General features: G+C 44.8%; 1 protein-coding gene across 1 annotated transcript in view; it reads left to right on the top strand.

The window, feature by feature from the left end:
- The first annotated feature begins 490 nt into the window (after positions 1 to 490).
- The window catches only part of b4galt6 (beta-1,4-galactosyltransferase 6), a 37581-nt gene continuing 17851 nt past the window's right edge, over positions 491 to 20220 (top strand). The window contains exons 1-2 of the mRNA XM_088918263.1: positions 491 to 1328; positions 19182 to 19298. Coding sequence (XP_088774389.1) covers positions 1214 to 1328; positions 19182 to 19298 — 232 coding nt within the window. The 5' untranslated portion in view covers positions 491 to 1213. The remainder of the gene's footprint in view (positions 1329 to 19181; positions 19299 to 20220) is intronic.

The following is a 20220-nucleotide window of genomic DNA, read 5'->3' as shown; positions in this document are numbered from 1 at the left end:
ACAAATTTAATGTGATCCAATTACACTTGCTTACATCCATGAAATAAGCGTTTACAGAGGTGCGAATCGAGGAAAAGAACACGAAAACGCACCGCAGGCAGTAAGAGACATTGATAAATGTAAAGACAAATACAAATCATACAGGGACAAACGAAACGAACTAAGAGCCTTCATGCGTTTATTTTGTACTAACCTAAATGTCTTAATTAAGTTTTAAGTTCCCTAACGTTTCGCCTGTATTTCAAGGCAGAAGCAGTCTCACCAACCCCAACACGACGAGCGGGCTCATGGCAAATACGCTGCTCCCCTCGGCAACACAGTAACGGGGCGACGGGCCGCGCTGCACTGACGTCAGCACACAGGCGCGGCGGGGCCGGTCACGTGACAACACTCCGAACACAGCGGGATGACCTCACAGCTCCTCACTGCAGTCTGAGCGGTTGCCATGGTGAATGTAGGAAGGGCGGGGGCGAAGGGGCCCGGCGGCAACACCCACCGGAAACAAAGTCCGCAATGGCACCCGCAGAAATGAATTGGAGCGAGACCTGACTTAATTCTGGGGGGGATCCGGTTCTTTAAATTACAACCCTAAATGTGTTTTCGGCGCATCTGCAACCGCCTGCTTCATCCGATGTGTTTCCAACACCTCCCGTCGGGCCATTCCGGACAAGATTCGGGTCGGACTCAGTGATTATTTGGGAAAACAGCAGCGATTCGGTGAGTGGGAGGAGGCGACACAGACCAGTTTCTCCCCCCCCCCCCCCCCCCCAGGATCGTTTTACACTTCTTCACTGTCGGAGGAAAGAAGAAAATCTAAACATGAAGGAATATGTCCATTTGCTTTTCTGACGAATAAAAAAAAAAGAACAGATTCCGTTTCGCTGAGCTGATGTGATCGGCACCACGATGCCCTTCCGACAATCGCAGTGTGGGCTCCGCGGGGTTTGACGAGGCCCGCTTTCAGTCTGGAAATTTCTCGCTCAGGAAAGCAATTCGGGTTTTCTGACTACAAAGCATTTTTTTTTTTTACTGCATCCCCCGGCATAAAGGATGCGAACTGTATCGGCAGTTACATTTTTTTTTTAAATGACTCTTTTAAACATAATTATTGCCGCCTTTGGAGTAAACAGTTGAAGGATTTCTTTTTTAAAACAAAAAAAAATCTTTTATGGGATTATTTTTATTCCTGTGTGATCGGCGGCTGTGAGCAAAGATGGTAAATTTGAGGAGGCTGCTGCGAGTGTCCAACCGGTCCTTCCTAGCCTTTATTTTTTTCTTTTCGCTCTCCACGTCCTGTCTCTACTTCATTTACGTGGCCCCCGGAATAGGTAAGACGCTCCTAATTTTACCTGAGTGCTGTAAGAAACGCGAAAGACGTCACTTGTGGAAAGCAGGCATGGTGGGGGGGGGGGGACATGTAATGGGGTAGCGCTCGGAGTCCGTCCGTCTGAGTCCTGTCACTCGGCCTGGTCATTTATTCATAAAACTTAATTGTCCACCCGGAAGGGTGGAAATGTGTCTTTGGCATCACCGTAGACACTTACAGAAACAAATAGCTCTGAACATAAATACACATTCAGGACAAGCGATAGTCTTGCACATGTTACACCACACACACACACACCCATCTCGCTCTGCCGGTATCACACCGTCACTTCACTAATCCGATCGCTTCATACAGAAACAGTCACTTCGAGATACCGGCGCCACAGGGAGGAGAAATATATCCATTTCTCCTGGCCACAGGCTGTCTGAACCTCCTCCTCCCTGAAGACAGCAGCTGGAAATGGGCTTGAAGAGGGTGGTGGGGGGGGGTCGTCGATGATCAGATGGGTTGTCCTTTGAACTGCAGTAGAGTACAGCTCCTGAAGCTCTTTCTGGGCTCGGCCAGTTATTTTCCTAGCGATGTTAACAATTCTAGCCGGTTTCCTTTACTCTAAATGCTGAGGCTGCCATAACACACTACCAAAAGTAAGGATGATTTCCGCCAACACTCTGTAAGCCCTCTCTAAACCGTTTTGACTCACCCCCAGCCTTTCAGCGTCCTGATCAAAAATATATGCTGGCTAGTTGTCCTAAAAATGCAGTTGGTATTCTCGGCAAAGTTTAAATCTTCATCTGTTACTATGCCTAGGTGTAACTGAAACACTGAACCGAGGGAGAGAGGTTGAAAATATGACTTATTACTGTCACAAGTAGACAGTTTTTTTGGTTTTGTCAACATTATTATGAAGAATGTTCAACTGACACCACCCTTCCAGTGTGCTTATTAAAGTCATGACTTATTCAAAGTCATTCTCCTCCCCTTCTGTCATCCCCAATAAACAGTCCTTTTGGGGCCGTATCGTATGCGTAATTCAATAAATTATCAGAAGTTCCCTGCATTTTCATCTCATTTGTATAGATGAATTAATACAGTGGGCTCAAGATTTATTGGCACTTGATGAAGTATAAATAGCACAGATGAGCTATATTGTATGCCTCCAAAAATGGGAAAACTACAGGCTTTTATTCTGATACAGTCATTTCTAAATGAATGTTTTTAAATGAGTCATACTATTTTCTTCTCAAAAACATCAGTGTCAGAATCAGATCCCCTGCATTTTTAGAGAAAACCAAACGACCTGTAATCTTCAGTGAAATCCTGCTTATTTAAGTACATCTCAGTCCAAAGGAATGTTTTTTCTTCCCACTAGAGTATAAAAAAAGAGGTAACACACACGAGAAAGCCTTGTGTCATCCATCGCCATGGGGGGAAAAGGCACAGAACTGACGAATCGAAAGAGACAAATGGTGGCTGATCTTCACAAATCAAGTTAAATGCATGAAAAGTTCAATATCCCACTTAGTACTATTAGGGCAATAATCAAGAAGCGTGGAGCCAGTGAAACAGTGGTTTACTACCAGGAAGAGGACACAAGGGCATCTGGTCCCCACACGCAGGGAGGAAGATGGTGAGGAGGGCCAATAAGAATGCAGGGTCACAGCTGGAGACGTGCAGCATCTGGTGGCATCTTGGAGTCACCAGGTCTCCACATCAACAAACAATTAGACGGTACATTCATGCCAACAGGCTGTTTTGAGGGGGTGGCCAGAAGAAAGCCCTTCGTGCCAACAAAAAACAAGTGGAGTTTGCCAGACACCACTGGGACTTTGATTAGAACCGGCTGCTCTGGTCAGATGAGACCAAAATTGAACTCTTTGGCCTCTCGCCCCATCAGTATGTCTGGGGTTAGAAGAGGAACCTTCGTACCCACTGTGAAATGTGGTGGTGGGTGGCTGTCGGGGGGCTGTGTTGCTGCCACTGGCTCTGGGCCCCTTGTTAAGATCGATGGCATCCTGATCTCTACTAAGGATCGGGCTGTGCTGGCCAGAAAGCAGCCACTTGGTCGCAGGTGGACCTTCCAGCACGACAACGACCCTCAAGTCACCTCAAATTCGACAAAGAGACGCTTGACTGAATACAAGATCAACGTTTTGCGATTGCCTTCTCCCATTTCCAGACTTAAATCTGATTGAAAACCCGCGGTCTGAATTGAAGAGGACAGTCGCTAAGCACAGAGGAATGGTGGTCTAAGGTCTCTCCCTATGTGTGCTCCAGCCTTATTAAACATGCTAGGAAAAGGCTTTGTGCCAGAGGAGGCTGCACCAAGTACAAGAAACAAGGAATGCAATAACTTGACTTTTGAGAAAAACTAGTATTACTCGTTTAAAAAAACATTTGAAATTGTTGTATTAGAATAAAAGCCTACTGTTTTCCCATGTTTTGGGGGCGTAAAATACAGCTTTTTATCTGAGCTGTCTGTTTTATCCAACTTTTTTTGTTCATCTTTGTCAAGGGTGCCAATAATTCTTGAGCCCCCAGTATAAGACCTCCTGATCTTGTGTTACTGATATGTATTCCTTAATGATGACACCTGAAGTGTTTTCTTGAGTTACGTTTTTAAAAAAAGATGTGGGGTACTTGCATATCTCTAAAGCACGTTCGTCATACAATTGCTGTCATTATTGTAGGATGTCTACAGAATACCACAGGGACAATACTGTCATCGCAGAATCTCAGTGGACTGGTGAAAGAAGCTGTATGTGCCCGAATACGTGCCTGTGTTCTGTGATTCAGTTCAGTTCTCTCTGAAAGGAATTGCAATCTTTGTTGCTGCTCTTTCCCTAACCTTTGTCTTGACACCAGGACCTGTGTGTGTTTAGGGGAGAGTCTGACTGCGAGTTTATGCAAACACACATCGCAGGGAGCACTCGTGTTCCTGGCCCGACAGGAGGGTGATGTTGGGAGGTTCTGTCAGTAAACGTCGGGGGTGACATTGATGTCGTTCTGTAAAGGCAGCGCAGGGCGCAGGGGGCTGTGGAGAGCAGTCCGAGGCAGTCCTGCAGGGCACAGGGGCAGTTGATCATTGCTCCTCTCAGGTATGGCACTTGCCAACCCTCTGTGGAAGATGCAGCTGGCGGCTTTCGAAGAAAAAACTTGTGCCAGCAAGTGTTCGAGCAGCTAAGCGTATCGGCAGAACGGTGCTGGATCAGTTCCGCGGCATGAACAGATTCAAGTACCCTGGGGTACAGGTGAGCTTACAGGGGGGTACAGGGAGATTCCAGCTGCTGGTGTTTCCGAACTCCAGCGTCCCGGGAGGTGGGGCGCTGGCGGAGCTGCGGAACTGAAGACCACATTCGTTCGTTCATTTAGCTGCAGGGAAGAGTATTCTCGGCATCCGTGAAGGCGGTGTGATCAGTGTGCCCTCCCTGGTGCAAGGGGAGATGGCCGGCACGATAAGAGCTCATGGCTTGCTGTCTAGAGCGTGGGACCAGCATACTTCCTGTTCCGAATTTGCAGCTCCAGTTGTTGTGGCAACGGTCTGCACGAATGCCATGGACATGTTTCTTTGCATTTCTTTTTTTTGCAAATGAGTAATGTTAGTTGATTTAGACCTTCCTAGTTTTCATAAGAAGACCTGGATAAATGACAGGTGTACCTTGTGAATGTCTGTTTTGACTACCCCTGACTGAACACCCCTTAAAGCGCAGAGTGTTGGTTTCCTGTAGAATACTACTGCACAGGAAAGCAGGGTCCCCGGTTTTTGCAGAGATGACGAGCGGTTGGATTGGGACAGAATGCTCCTCTTTTACCATGCTGTAATTGAGAGTCTTATTAGATATGATATAACAGTGGGGTTTGGTTGGTCCCATAATTAGTGCACAATCGCCCATCTGGTCCAAACAGTGGTGAAAGTTGTGCGAGTGAGGCAGCACTCCTCCTTGTACACTTGTTTTGAACAGTCCGTGATTGGAGGGGTGGAAACGTGATGTCAGATCCTGTTCATTTTTATTAATTCTGAATGTCAGCTTCTTTGTAGGGTTATTGACGTTCAAATAGATCCAAATATTTATTTCTTCCCTTCTCTGTTAATGCAAATAAATGGCAGGGGTTAATGCAATTGTGTCAGTTTAAACTGGTTATGCTGTTACGAATTATATATATGTAATATATCGTGACTATGTTGTTTATGAGCTGTGCATGTGAAATAGTTGTGATGTGTAATGTTGTGGAGGTGTTTAGATGTACAGAAACGCTGTGTATCCATAAATATTTTCCCCTGGGGGACAATATAGTTTCTTAGACTGTAATGGGTCAGAAAGAAATAGTGATATCTTAAAATGACATTGTTTAATGTTGCCACAGACCTCTGCCACTGACACCAGATTCATTAGGGGAGGTCAGTGCCTAATTAAGAGGCCTTGTATCCTCGTGATATCAGAGGATGGTGATGGTTCCTAGGTTTTGCCCTTGCATATGAATTATCCTCCTAAATCGCTGTTGCCCAATACGGTTTTAGAGAACCTTTTCACCTTCTTACTGCTGGGGAGCCATGTGTCGCTCTGGCCTGGGTGATCAGCTCTGCAGTCACTCCTGAAGCCCCAAGCCAGTCCTTCGGCTGGTGAGATGAAGGATCTGGGGACGAGAGCAAGGCCAGGCGGGCTCAGATCTGCCTGGAGCCGTCCTGTCCTGGCACAGGCAGGTGTTACAGTGAGAAGGCAGCGAGGACCAGAGACGCAGAGGGTTTAAAGACACTGCTACTCGTAGTGCCACTTCATCGTCTCGCGCAGAACCTGTTTTTGTCAGCGTCGCAAAACAGACAGGTTGTCTGGTGGTTTCCCCCCGCACATCAGCACTTATCTCTCCTCTGGGTGCCCATCCCTCCATATTGCGCTGCCTCCATGGCCTGCACTGTCCTTGTCAAGAGCAGGCTTTGTTGTATGACATCAGGCATTGTTTGATGGGCTTTGCTCATTTTCCGAGCTTTGTTGACTGTAACCAGGGATGCAGTATCGATGACAGCTCCTAGTCCTCTGACAGCGGCCCTGTGATGTCGGCTCAGTCAGTGTCCTTTTGAAATGCAAATTTTGGTGGAGCACAATCTGTTCCCTTTATCTTGTCCCATTCTTGTGTTTGAAATATTGGCTTAATGTACAGTATTATTGCTTAAATAAGTGGTAACTTCCACAGTTTAGAAGCCTTTTTGGCTTTCAGGTCTTTATTTATGGTGTTCTGAGCTGGAAGTGGTCAGTTTTGAAGTCCTTTAGAAGTTCTGTTGTTTTTCTTGGCACTGATATCCCAGTTTCCCAGAGCAGGACGCAGTAAAATTGCAGTGTTTACACAGCAGATCCACAGATGAAATAGCCTGTTACAGTTTGCTGAAGTTCCCAGAAGGGATGAGCTCTTTCATGTAGATTATTAGCATTTGCATTTATAAACATCCTGCCATGTGCTGAATTAAACATGAGATTATCTTGTGAGCCTTCAAAATTCATTCCTTCAGAGCGCTTCTCTCTTTAAGCTCTTGCATACCAAGAATCTCTCATATAAACAACTATATTTTTAACCTGTCATTACAGTGTTAGGCGAAGCAGGTGATGTTAAATCCATTTGATTTGTATTTGTAAACTTTAGTGTGACTCATGCTTAGATTTGGGGAAGATTCTGATTTCCTACCTGATAGCAGAGATGATTTCAGCGATCTAAAGATGACTTCAGTGTTCTGTATGTTTAACATAACATTGTTGTGGTGTATGTGATTATTTAGAACCTTTTAAGTAAAGAAAAACGTGGGATTTTCTTTCATCTGTATAGAGGAAAGAATCTTTGTAGGTCTCGAGGAGAGCAGGGAAGGATTTTGAAGGATGAGCTGCTTCACGTTAAGGGAATCTCATCTGCATGTCTTGCTGTAACTATTTCAATTAAATGCTTTTGTTTTGATCAGCCCGAATGGGTACAATACCTATCGGACAATGTCTGTTGAATTTGAGTTTTTTTCATTGAGTAGAATAACTGGCACCACAAATTCCATTTCCTTTTAGGGTGTAAAAGGTTTTGTTTTACCTGCTTTTGGTCTAACACTGGAAAGTGCCTTGCTTGTTTTATGCGTTTATTTGCTTAATGCAAAATGAACTGAACAGCCTTGCAATGGATCATTTTTGGCCGAGTTTGTTAGGTTGGTAGTTTCTTAACAGGCTTGATCTTGTGGGGATGTGTAATAATAATAATTCCTCACACTTATATAGCGCTTTTCTGGACACTCCACTCAAAGCGCTTTACAGGTAATGGGGACTCTCCTCCACCACCACCAATGTGCAGCCCCACCTGGATGATGCGACAGCAGCCATAGTGCGCCAAAACACTCACCACACACCAGCTCTCAGTGGGGAGGAGAGCAGAGTGATGAAGCCAGTTCATAGATGGGGATTATTAGGAGACCATGATTGGTACGGGCCAATGGGAAATTTGGCCAGAACGCCGGGGTTACACCCCTACTCTTTTCAGGAAACACCCTGGGATTTTAAATGACCACAGAGAGTCTGGACCTGGGTTTTACGTCTCATCCGAAGGACGGCGCCTATTTACAGTATAGTGTCCCCATCACTTTACTGGGGGCATAGGGACCCACATGGACCACAGGGTGAGCGCCCCCTGCTGGCCCCACTCACACCTCTTCCAGCAGCAACCAACATTTTTTTCCAGGAGGTCTCGCATCCAGGTACTGACCAGGACTCAGCCCTCAGGACTAAAATATTTTATCCACATTGCATCAAGAGTCTGTGTCTTCCAGAAAAGAGTCTGGGGGTTATCCTTTAAGGTGAATATACATTTAGTTATTCCTGGAATTCTTAGGACCCCAAGTATTATTTTGGATGTTTGATATCTAGAAAACCACTGCACCTGTTCTTGGCGTGCACAAACCAATGAACCTAACGAAGTGTGTTGAATTTCACTGAGTTTTGGATAATTTTTACTACCTTTCCAAAACTACTAAAATACAAAGACATATACTGTAGACACAGAAGTTTTCAAAAGGTGAAGCATTAAGGTCCTGATTGGTGGCAGTAAGAGAATTATAACCCAGTACATGTTCAGAATAAGTTCAAGCAGGGAGCTGCGTCAGCCTGCGTAGGCTGCAGAGGAACAGGTCAAGGTTTCTTCCACGCTGAAAAGAGAAGATAAGAAACGCAACATTTCGGCTGTGGACCCTTCTTCGGGTGAAGCCTTGTGTTTCCTTTCAGCTTGGAATAAACATTTACTTGTTCCTCACGTTCAGAATAATACAGGAAGATGCTAAATATACTATTGTTACTAAGTCAACGAAATCCAGGGAGGCACAAGAAGATCTAATGTATAGTATATATATTCTAGAATTATATATAATATGTAGTTTATATATATCTGATTATAATTATAGAGAGCCATTAAAAAGGCAACACATGTAGCAGGTTCCACTAATCACTTGTTTTTAATGCCTGTTGGTCCAAAAAACAATGCGCTCTTGATACTGTGGGATTTTGGACTCCCATCAGTAATTGTATGTGTGACTGTAAACTGTGATCTCCACCCACTTGTTTTCAAAGCTCTAAGGAGAAGTTATTTTCCTCCGAGTCTATGTGGCGCATCCCGATTTGCGTCCAGGTGGCTTTTAATTCAGTTTCTGGTCTGAGCCTCTCTCTTCCATAATTATTTATCTTTGTCTTGGGAAGGAAGGGTTTTCTTTGGTCTGGGTGAGCCGGGCCACGGCAGTCTGCCATCTGTGCGTTGTGTATTTGAAGTCAAGCCGGCAGAGTTCTGCAAACACTTCGTGCGCGGAGTAGCCACAGAGACCAGCAGCTAGTGGAAATGGGCGTGAAGCGCATTCAATTGTTCAGACCTTTTCCTTTCTGTGTATACAGGCGGTGTATTGCACTGAACATGAGCTGTGAAGAGGACTGTTGCCTTAAGCACCCGCAACTCGTTTCACACTTCATGCCTTGTCCTTTCGGGCAAAAAAAGGAGTGTTCGTGACGAATCTTAAACTTACAGGCCAACGGGGAGTAAAAAAACAAAACAAAGCACAGTCCAAAATGACACGTCTGGAAGAACAAGACTTCGCTAGTGAAACCTCTTCCATAATAACAAATCAACAGTCTGCTTTCTCTGACTGCGCGCCCGTTAGCTGGGATGGGGGGATTCCTTGCACTGAAGCATCAGTTGTATACCTTTAAAACACAATTTGATCTGTGTCCAGTTTTAACTGTGCAAAATGAATTGTCGAATTCCTGATTATATCGTGTGGATATGGTCAAAAATGCATGCACGGATGGATGCATATTTTTCTGCTCGTGTCTGGCTTTCCTGACTTCAAAATTAAGCTGTACACGATGTTCCGGTTCCACTGCATTGGTAGTAATAAATGATTCACAGCTTTGCGAGCTGTGGTTGTGTTCAAGGCTCTCCCTTCACAGCCAGTAGAAGATTCTGATATCCTGTGAAGAGGATACGTTGCCCTCTTTTGCATATCAGATCTAAGTTGAACTGTATTTAAAAGCCATCTGAGTGCAAAGGTGCTTCTCTCAGCTGAGAGAAAAGAAATCCTGTTGTCGTTGTTGTTCAGGGGTGGATGTGGTACATTTGTTAAAGGAACGTTGGAGTTACAAACAAGAGAAGGCCATTGACTCCCGTTTTCTCACTGTATTGCAAAACGTGCAAAGGATCTAAGAATTCCTCAAGATGTGCGAAGTCCGTTGCAGCTGCATGGCTGGGATTCCAGTCCTCTGGTCCGTATAAGGAATTCTCTCTTGTTTCCTGTTCTGGTCATTGTGTTGTATGTCATTCCCATGGAGTTTTCTGTGTTGCAGGCTGGAAAGATGTAGCTCCTTGAATCAGTTGTTTTTAATTGAGTGATGGGGCAAGACAAGGGTCATTCCATGTTTAAAAGCAGAAAGGGGAAAGAGTGTTTGAGCTGTAGGGCCTGTGTGTGTGAGAGCAAGGTAGGGCAGATACAAAGCACAGAGGAGGGTGGCACAGAGCAGGTGAGAGTGAGCAAGCACGGAAGGGGACCAGGGGGAAGAGGGGTGAAGAGCTTTGTATTTTCATATTTGCTTTTTACACTCTTTTGTTCTATTTATCAGTGTGGAATTAACCTGTACTTGTTCCTTTGAATCCAACGGACACTGACGAAGCGCCCCACTGGAATATCTCATGTTAAATTAGCCGTGTTGCTGTCCTTTGTCCTGCCTCCAGAGCAGCAGTTAACATTCGTGTAACATGGTGACCAGATGAGTACAATATTTCAACAGAGTCTGACTAGTTAAATAATTTGTTTTGTCATTTTCACATTGCGTTGTGCGATTCCAGTTCTGCACTCTTAATTACGAAACCAAGTGTTTTTTTTTGGGCCTCTTTCATGCTTTCATTAGGCTGACTAGATGTAGAGTAAATCAACCTAATTGGGCTCAAGCAGTTCTGGCTTCTCTTGTGAAGATAGTATGCCCCACTACAGCATGATGCTTATGGAGCTGTATAAGGATAGTACAAAACTGCATAGCATTACACAACACACGCAGGGCTAAAATTTGTGAAACATTTAAAAAATCAGCAAATGTGCAGCATCAAGTCTTTCTTGATGACAAGATGCATGAAATCAAATTTCTTATAATATGCACTTATTACGCACATGCATATTAATATGCGTGACTTAATGTTGCAGTGCAATGCAGTATTTTGAGATGAAATAGCGCTAGCTCACAATTTTCAGTCATCTTCCTGGCTGCTAGAAAAAATTCCTGTGCTCTCTCTAATTTGACTAACATCCAAATATGTAGCTATAGCTATTAGCAAGCTAACTAGCTTGATAGGTCTGTCTGTTAATATTATGTCGGGGTGATTGTGTAGTGAAGTAAGGAGTCACAGCACAGCACAGCTCAGTGAAGGTTTGAGATGAGTTTAATGTGTGATGAAAACAGCCGTGTCAGGATAACACCGGGAGAAGGCCCACCCCCCACAGTGTCCACCTGAATGACAGCAGTATTACAGAGTCTTAGAGTACTCTCTTATAACCATGAATGGGTGTTTATGAGTGAAAATTACCAGTCGTCTGCTTGTAGCTGTTCCTGATAATAATATCCCTGGCTTTCAGTTATTTCTGAAATGTCACGTACAGCAGGTGTCTGTTTAAAATGCACTCAAGCCAGGTCACAGGAATGACCCCAGGCCAGTGTCAGATTGCCGTACTATTACATGAATACTTGTTGATAAAATTTACAAGTATCAGTTTTCTCTGATTGAAGGGTTGTAGTTCATGCCGACACACTGAATTCTTTGGTGTCCCGTCTTTAAAAAAAATACTAAGGCTACATCTGATGTGAGGAAACAAAGCGTTTTTGGAAAAACTGTCTGATGAAGTACTGTGGCTGGAAACTAATTCTGAACGTAGAGAAATGTGGTATAAATTGTGCCAGACTCACCCAGGACTTGCATGTCAATGTAGCTGGATGCATTTCTAATGCAAATCTGAGTCAGCAGGGCCAATCCAGTCATCCACTCAACCGATGAGAATGCAAAGCAACAGAAAATCATTATATGGCACTTGCAAATATATTTCACTTGCCTTTCATGAAGCCAAGCATGCACACCCTTTTCATAACTACAAGGACATTATGGCACCTTTGAATTAACTTGGAGTAAATGTCCGATATGTATATAACAGTGATATACAGTAGGGTGGCATGGATTACTCCTACCATAGTAGAGCTCATCAATTCAGGATGAATATATTAATTAGAGAAAAGATGCAAGAAGCTGAATACTGGGGTTCTGCTTCTTGGCAGGTCAGAGGACATCACTAAAAGAAAGCTGGAATTAGTGCACACTGTTTGTCAAGCCATGGAGCAGCTGTATCACCCTGCATCTCACCACTGGCTACCCACTGAAGCCCAGCAGGTGTGAGCCTGGTCAGTACCTGGATGAGAGACCTCCTGGGAAAAACTAAGGTTGCTGCTGGAAGAGGTGTTAGCGGGACCAGTAGGGGGCGCTCACCCTGTGGTCTGTGTGGCCCCAGTAAGGTGATGGAGACACTATACTGTTTAAAAAAAATACGCACTATCCTTCTGATGAGGCATAAAACTGAGGTCCTGTCTCTCATTAAAAAAACCCAGGGTTTCTCAAAAAGGGTAGGTGGCCAAAATTCCCTTGTGGCCTCCTTATAATCTCCCCTTCATCACTTCATCGCTCTGTTCTCCTCCCCACTGATAGCTGATGTGTGGTGAGCGTTCTGGCGCACTATGGCTGCCGTCGCATCATCCAGGTGGGGCTGCACACTGGTGGTGGTGGAGGGGAGTCCCCATTACCTGTACAGCATTTTGAGTGGAGTGTCCAGAAAAGCACTAAATACCTGTAAGGATGATTGTTTTCCTTACACTTCCTAGCACACACTTAGCACTTCCTAGGCTTTATCGCGCTGGGTGCACATCAGCCAGTCCAGGACATTGTTGATGGGCTTGTAAGTATTTCAGGATTAGCTGATAGGAAGGCGAAATCAGTCTTGAGTGTAGAAATGTGGCAGCAGTGAAAGCTGTCCAGGTGTTTTAATGAATTTGCACAGCACAGCTGCCAGGGGGAAGTTTTTAGGTTCATCTTTGGTGCCCTGGAAAATGGTTCGTCATCAGCTGAGCACGCAGTTCCTTCGTGTGATATGTTGTTGCTGTATTGTTAAAGTGCTGGGTTTTTATTTGGGGTGAAGTCTACCAAAAATGGAAAAACGCTCAAGAAACTGTGAAGAAAAGAAAATTTCTTTTGTTAAGCGATGGAAGTTGGCTGTAGAGTTGGAGAATTTTCCCAGGCATTCCTCTGCCAAATTTCCTCTGCTGACGACAGGGATGTGTGTGTAATCTGCACTGTGTGCTTGAACCGCGTAGTTTTGGCTCACACGCTGGACTTGGGGACCTTTTAACAGCACAACGCTGCCAGCACTAGAAAATGAAAAGGTCACCGCTGGCGAATGAAAAGATGAGCTCACGGGAGCAGTTGGACAGTTTGCGGCTGTGCCTCTAGTTGAAAATGAACGCCGGTACAGGAAAGAGGTTACTTCACAGGGTGGGGCTGCCAGAGGGAAAGCTGATGTGTACAGAGCTACACAGTTGTACCTCGCTTTCGCGGGTTCGTACTTCATGCTTTCCTTTATTCGGGGGTCCCCACCTCAAAAAAAAAAATCCCCGTACTTTCCCGCGTTGCGTATTAGTCCGCCTGTGTGCCTTTTCGCGCCAGTTAAATCTTTGCGTTTCGTTGTTCAAGTGACGTTTTTATGCCCCATAACCATTATTTTTAATGAAATATGGAACTTAATCGTACTTCTAGTTCTCTTGCTAGTAATATTGGACCTCAAAAGACACAAGAAACCGATGATTTCTGCAAAGAAAATAAACCCCAACCAGGGGAAGTAAACCAGTCGCAAAATGACATTAAAAGTGAGTGAAAAATAAAATGCTTTTCATTTTCATTTTTTTGTTAAAATGACTAAAAGGGATTTCATAACAAAGAGACATTGAAAACTGTATAAAAACTCTTAAAATGCTATTAAAAACATTTATTAGCCAGAAAAATTATTCGTGTTACCAAGACTTGTATGCCTTTCCTTCGTTTTCCCCCTCCCTTTCCATGTATCAGAAAATGCGAAAATCAAGCAATATGCTCTCGAATGTTCTCTTAATTACACTCGATTAGAAAAAAAAGATACTAAAATGTAGTTTTCCAGGGGACCGGGGTTGTTTTGGAGAAGGCGGTTAATGATTAAACCCGATTTTATTCTCGTAATGCAATACCTTCCGTTTTTCCCCTTTGATTTGGCAAAGGCAGAGGAAGACTTCCGTGTTTGTGGTAAACAAATGGCGATGCGCTTCAGCAATATGAAGCTGCGTTGTTTATTCATACAGGACTGTGTTGTGAAGAAATGGATGTGTTTAAAACACGCAGGGAAGTGTCTGCCCGCCTCTCCTGTGTGTGGTTTAGTCCCCACTGTCGACACATGCAATCTGAACTCCCAACATCAACGAGCAGCTGCCGTTTCCTCCTTTGCTCCGGCATCAAGCGGCGCTGCTAGCGCACCTCAGTCACAGCCGAGTGGAGGTTCAGGTCCTGTCAGCCTCACGCTTTTCTGCCCTGGTGCTCATTCAGACCGTATGTGTTTGATGAGCAAAGAGACAGGTGACCTTAAACCTGCAGCGCTGCTCAGGCTCAGACGGGGATCTGAAAGAGACTGATGGCTGCCGGGAGCTGTGATCAGCCCAAGAGGCAAAGGAGGAGCAGATGATCTTGTCTGATATCTCTGAGTAACAAACCAAAACGCCAGCAGTCATATCACCCTGCAACTCACAGCTGGCAGCCCACTGAAGCTAAGCAGGTGTAAGCCTGGTCAGTACCTGGATGGGAGACCTCCTGGGAAAAACTAAGGTTGTTGCTGGAAGAGGTATTAGTGGGGCCAGCAGGGGGCGCTCACCCTGCGGTCTATGTGGGTCCTAATGCTCCAGTATAGCAATGGGGACACTATACTGTAAACAGGCGCCGTCCTTCGGATGAGCTCTCTGTGGTCATTAAAAATCCCAGGGCGTTTCACGAAAAGAGTAGGGGTGTAACCCCGATGTCCTGGCCAAATTTCCCAATGGCCCTTACCAATCATGGCCTCCTAATAATCCCCCTCTATGAATTGGCTTCATTACTCTGCTCTCCTCCCCACTGATAGTTGATGTGTGGTGAGTGTTCTTATTATTTATATTATTAAACATAATATAAATAATATAATAATAATTATTATTAAACCACTTCTGCTCTTTTGAGAATCTGAGCTAAAGACCTACATAAGAAACACAGTAGTTTCTACACGCACCTCTGTCAAAGAAAACTCAGTCTTCACTCAGGTTAGGAAATTGTCAAACGGAGATCTTTATTCAGTCAGCTGAAGGGGAGCATAGCACTGAGTCAGGGTTTCACTTTCCCTTTTATACATGAAACTTGGGCGATTCTTTAACTTATCAAAGGAACACACAAGGCACAGGACACTGTCGGAAGTCTTTTTAAACACAAACGAAACAGGACAGGAGCATGCCATTTGGCATCCTGCAGTCTGTTTATTTTCTCTCTGATTGAACACACAGGGCTGTGAAAAATCACAGGCTTCAGTTGCAGGAAGACAGCTGTCTTGGGCGCCAACAGAAAACCTCTCCCGCGCGTTGGCTCTGTCTTGACCCTTCTCAAGAGTTCCTCTCACTCGGTCTTCCACACCTCATATTTTTCCTCTAGTTCATAAACCGAGCATCACAGGGAGCTGATCACTTACAACTGCAACAGATCCGGACAGTGCTGACGAAGCAGTTGGCCATCCATTTTACAGCAAGCGCACTGGTATTGTATTGAGCAGAGCGGACGGGAGTAAATGCGTTATGCTGAATGTCTCTTGGGATCACCAGCGGGCCTGCTGTGATAGTAGCGTGAGCGCCCACCACTAGAAGCAGTGCGAGCTGCTCATCTGCGCCGGGGGCTTTGGAACAGACTGAGAGGCTGTCCTGTGGGATTCTGTCCCCTTGATGTGACACTTTCCCTCGGCTTATCCCAGCGGGCCGTGGTGTGGGGCTTCCCTGGCCGAACTTGCAAGATAGGCGTGGTGGCGCGGGGCAGACAGCGGTGTGCTACGCCACAGGAATCGGCCCATCGGGACAAGACCGTAGGCAGGGCGGCTCCTGGGGTCCCTGGGCTTGATCAGCGTGTTGCCCTGCTGTCAGGGGGTCATCAGTCTCTGTAAGTCGGCACTAGTGACGGAGCACTGTAACCCAGACCCAGACTCCACATTCACGCTTCCACATTCATTAAACATGTAGGTATGGCTGGCACAGCGGTGCAGCGGTTAGTATTGCTGCCAGGTTCACTTCCTGGGGTGCGATCTGTGTGGATTATGTTTTGTTTGCCCCGTGTTCATGTGGGTTTCCTCAGGGTGCTCTGGTTTCCTCCAGGCACAAGGCAGAATAAACCCTCAACGGGACGCTAGTCCATCACGTGACACAAATATACAGTCACACTTGCACAGGGTCAGTTGTCCCCAGAAGCCAGTTAACCTGCCAGCATATATGTTTTTAGACTGTGGGAGAACGGCAGGGCACCCGTAGGAAGTTTTGCCTTCGACAGTTTATCTTGCATTTGTGTCGCATTATTAATCGGATGTCCTAAAGGCCAGGTCTGTGCTGTGGCATCCGACCATTTTAAGCTTGCAGGAAGTGTGGAAGTGAATTTTTCAGTAATGCTCAACTGTTTAGACCAGTCTGAAAGTGCGAAAGGTGGTGGAACAAGCTGCCCCGTTGTTGAAGCTGGTACATTGATTTCTTTCAGGAAACAGCTGTACGAGATTCTTCAGTCAATTAACTACTGAACAGGTTAGATGGGCCAAGTGGCCACCTCGTGCTTGTCACCTTTCTTATGTACTATGAACCAAACATCAGTTTAAGATGGTTATTTTGTGACCATGGTTCCCCTGTGTTTTGTTTTTCCCACCCTGATCACAGTGATGGACTGAAAAGAGCTTCATGCCTCACCTCTCTTGGGTTTCTCCCAGCTGTCCCTTATGACTGTGCAGATACGGCCCTGGTTGAACCCAGAGCGGAGTTTAGCCAGGCCTAACTCTGGGGCTAACGCTCCTCCTTTTCCAGTCTGTGATGCGGGATGTTTCATGACCCGTTTTCACATCTCCTCCCAAGAGCCACACCTGGCACCCCTGCAGGACAGGTGCTGTGTAGCTCCAGTCCTTGCCAGGCGGGGCACGTCCAGACCTCACTACTCCTTTTCACGAGTCTCAAGTATTTCAAAAGGAGAAAATGCATTTGACAGGTTTCAAAATCTCCGTTTGACCTGGCTTAATCTTATTTTTTCATTGTGTCAATTAAATAGATTAATAGACATTAATTAATCATTAATTAATAGATAATTATATTCTCTTTTAATTAATAGATGATTATAATCTTGAAGAATTCGTCGATATTTAGCTGATTTTCAGTAAAAAGAGATGGTTTGTGCAATAATTTCCTGAATGCGTAATTCTTAAAGTAGTGTGTATGTGCGACACTGCAAGATTCATTTATTAATTTAGGTTCATGGTGGTAAAGACAACTAAATAAACAAGAATATGGGAATATTTCAGGCACACAAAATGTGTCCTGATGTACACTGAAATGCAATAGAACTGCATTAGCCACGGCAGGCCCTCACTGAATGCAGCTATTGTGTCCCTGCGGTTATTAATAGAATATAATGTAATGGGCTTCCTGGCAGCTCAGTGTCCTCTGTCTCTCTGTGGAGATTTACATCAGATTATGCAAGACGAAGACACGCTGTGCCCTCTCTCTCCCCCGGCGGTCACAGTTCGTGGCGCTCCCTGTGCGAGGACACCGCGGCGCAGGTCAAGGACGTTACCGTGTGGGGAGGGTTAGTGTTCTGTCTGCCTCGGCCACGTGTGCGATATTCTTCAAGAAGACTAGTGCAGTTGCTGTTCTGTAGGCTTACCTTTGTATGTGATCTTCCCACAAGGCATACCGTACAGCAGTTGGATCTTCTTGCCACTCCTGCCAGTCCTGGGCTGAGGTCCAGGGCCTGCATTGCTTGTGGCCCGTGACATTCATTACAAGTCATGACCTCACCCCCAGTTTGAGGTCTCTGTATTTCTTGATACGGCGCCCTGCTGCCTGTGCGTTTTTCAGTCCCGCCTGCCGTTTGAACCAGTGCGGGGCCGAGCCGTGTGGTGCGTGTGGATCCAGGAGGAGGGCTGTGCTGTGAACAGCTATTGAGTGGTGCGGGACGCGGTTCGTCCTGAATTATTCAGTTGCCACATCTCCTTTTTCTACCCCTGCCTTTTCTTCCTGCCACCGGAGGCGTGCTGCCCTTTGTGATAGGTTTATTTCAGTACAGAGTCACTCCTGAGAAACTCGCACCTCTTGTGCTTTATTTGTTTGGGCGAACTGCGTTTGGAGATGAGGCTGTTTTTCTCAACACGTTTTGCCCTGGATGGCCATAGATTGGATTGAAATGGATTTACGACATTGTACATTTTGTATTGGTACTGTGAGGCGTATAAAGAGATCTTAAGTTAAAGACTAGATATGCTTTGCCTAAATAAATATCTTATACCTGGAACAGTGCTACAGTGCGTGTAACCTTTTGAGCTGTTACACCTTCTTCCATAATTAAGTCATACCAGTGAGATCACTTCGTCTTGAGTTGAATTGATTACCCTTTTTAGTGGATGGATACAGAGTTGTTTAATTGTGTTGTTATTTTATTGCTACGTGGGACATCAGTTTTTGGGGGTTCTTTTACCGATTGAGTGTGTTGATGATCACTAATGAAAATGACAGATTCATTATTTTTTGCTTTCAAGTCGATCTTGCCTTGACCTTGGTCTTGATTTGAATAAGCCTGGACCTTGTTTTGCCAACAGGTGTGGGTTTTTAAGTCTGTTATAGCTGCCAATTTTCGGATTAAACTCTGTATGGTTTTAAAAACCGGAAGTGGTCTGGATGGTTAATGTTCTAAATTGCTGTCGTCCAAGGTAGAAATTCATCTCTGTTATGATCTGTACTATCTAATGGATTTATGATGAATGACAATGAAGTGTATTTTACTTTGCATATGGAAAGTTTACCAAAAAAGATTATATTACTGACAGGCTGAGATGCTGAAAGAGAATCCTTTGCTGGCAACTGGTATTCTGTAGAATGACAAAGAGTTACATTTATTTTACATATTCAAAAACACCCGTCTACTTTAAATTTTTATTATAATCTTTAATGAGATGTATTTGTGCAATTAATTGAAACATGTTTAATTTCTTGTTTTTCAGCAAACACCTACTTCTTCATGGTTCAAGCCCAAGGAATGATGCTGAGGGACAACGTCAGAACAATAGGACATATGATCAGATTGTACACGATCAAGAACAGCACTCTTAATGGCACAGGTGGGTTACCTTTCATCCGAGATGATTTTCTTGTGATGCTTGACCAGACCCCGTGTAAATACACAGTATAATCTTGCACATGTTTTCGAAGATGGTAGTCCTAGGTTTGAAGATGGCACTAAAGGCCTGTAGTCAAGGAGATTTTGTTGTTTGTTTCAAAGTGAACTATGTTTTGAAAGGTTAATGCACGTTAAACACTGAAGCATCACTTGGTTGCTCGTCTTGTCTTAGCGATTGTTCTTAACTCGCTCGTTAACAGTGCTCCTAAGCAGAGGCGGAGGGGGAGACATGCTCCCTCTGAAGAGCATTTCCAGGAATGAGATTAAAATAAGATTCAGAATGTCAGAGATACCAACTTCCCCCGATTGCTTAGACATCAGGAGAACAACGCTCTGCTGGGCGTTCATAACCGGGGACGAGAATGTCCTGCAGATCCGGGGATTTCCGCAGCGCTTGAGGATGGTCCCATGACTCCGATGAATCATGTCGATCTGGGACAGAAGAATGCCTGTGAGGGGCAGGGGGCGATAACACAGGAAAGGACACAGGCAGCCGGTTGAGCTCTGGATTTGATCCGAGTGGATGCTTACTGTACGAACATCCCATGATGGAATAAGAGCTAGCTGACTCGATTCAGACATATTTCAGGATCACCCGTGATCCAAAGGCTACTAGTAAATTTTCCATATCCAGTTATTTTCCATATTAGGGATGTATTTAAATAATGAATACTGAAGTGTATGTTTTTGGCCTCCAATAACTATATTGTCTCCTGAGCTTAGGCACCAACAGCTGGTGCTATAAAAGTAAAATCGCGATGCTGGATTTATGGGCAAGGACTAAAAATTTATCTTTTTCAGAGCAATTATGCCATTTTTTACATGTGACGTGCCAGGAAAAGCACCAATGTTATGCACTTAAG

This window comes from Atractosteus spatula, chromosome 6 (genome assembly GCF_055471065.1).
Source record: "Atractosteus spatula isolate fAtrSpa1 chromosome 6, fAtrSpa1.hap1, whole genome shotgun sequence".
Taxonomy (NCBI): domain Eukaryota; kingdom Metazoa; phylum Chordata; class Actinopteri; order Semionotiformes; family Lepisosteidae; genus Atractosteus; species Atractosteus spatula.
Note: the sequence above shows the minus strand (reverse complement) of the source record. Positions and strands in the feature narration are given on the sequence as shown.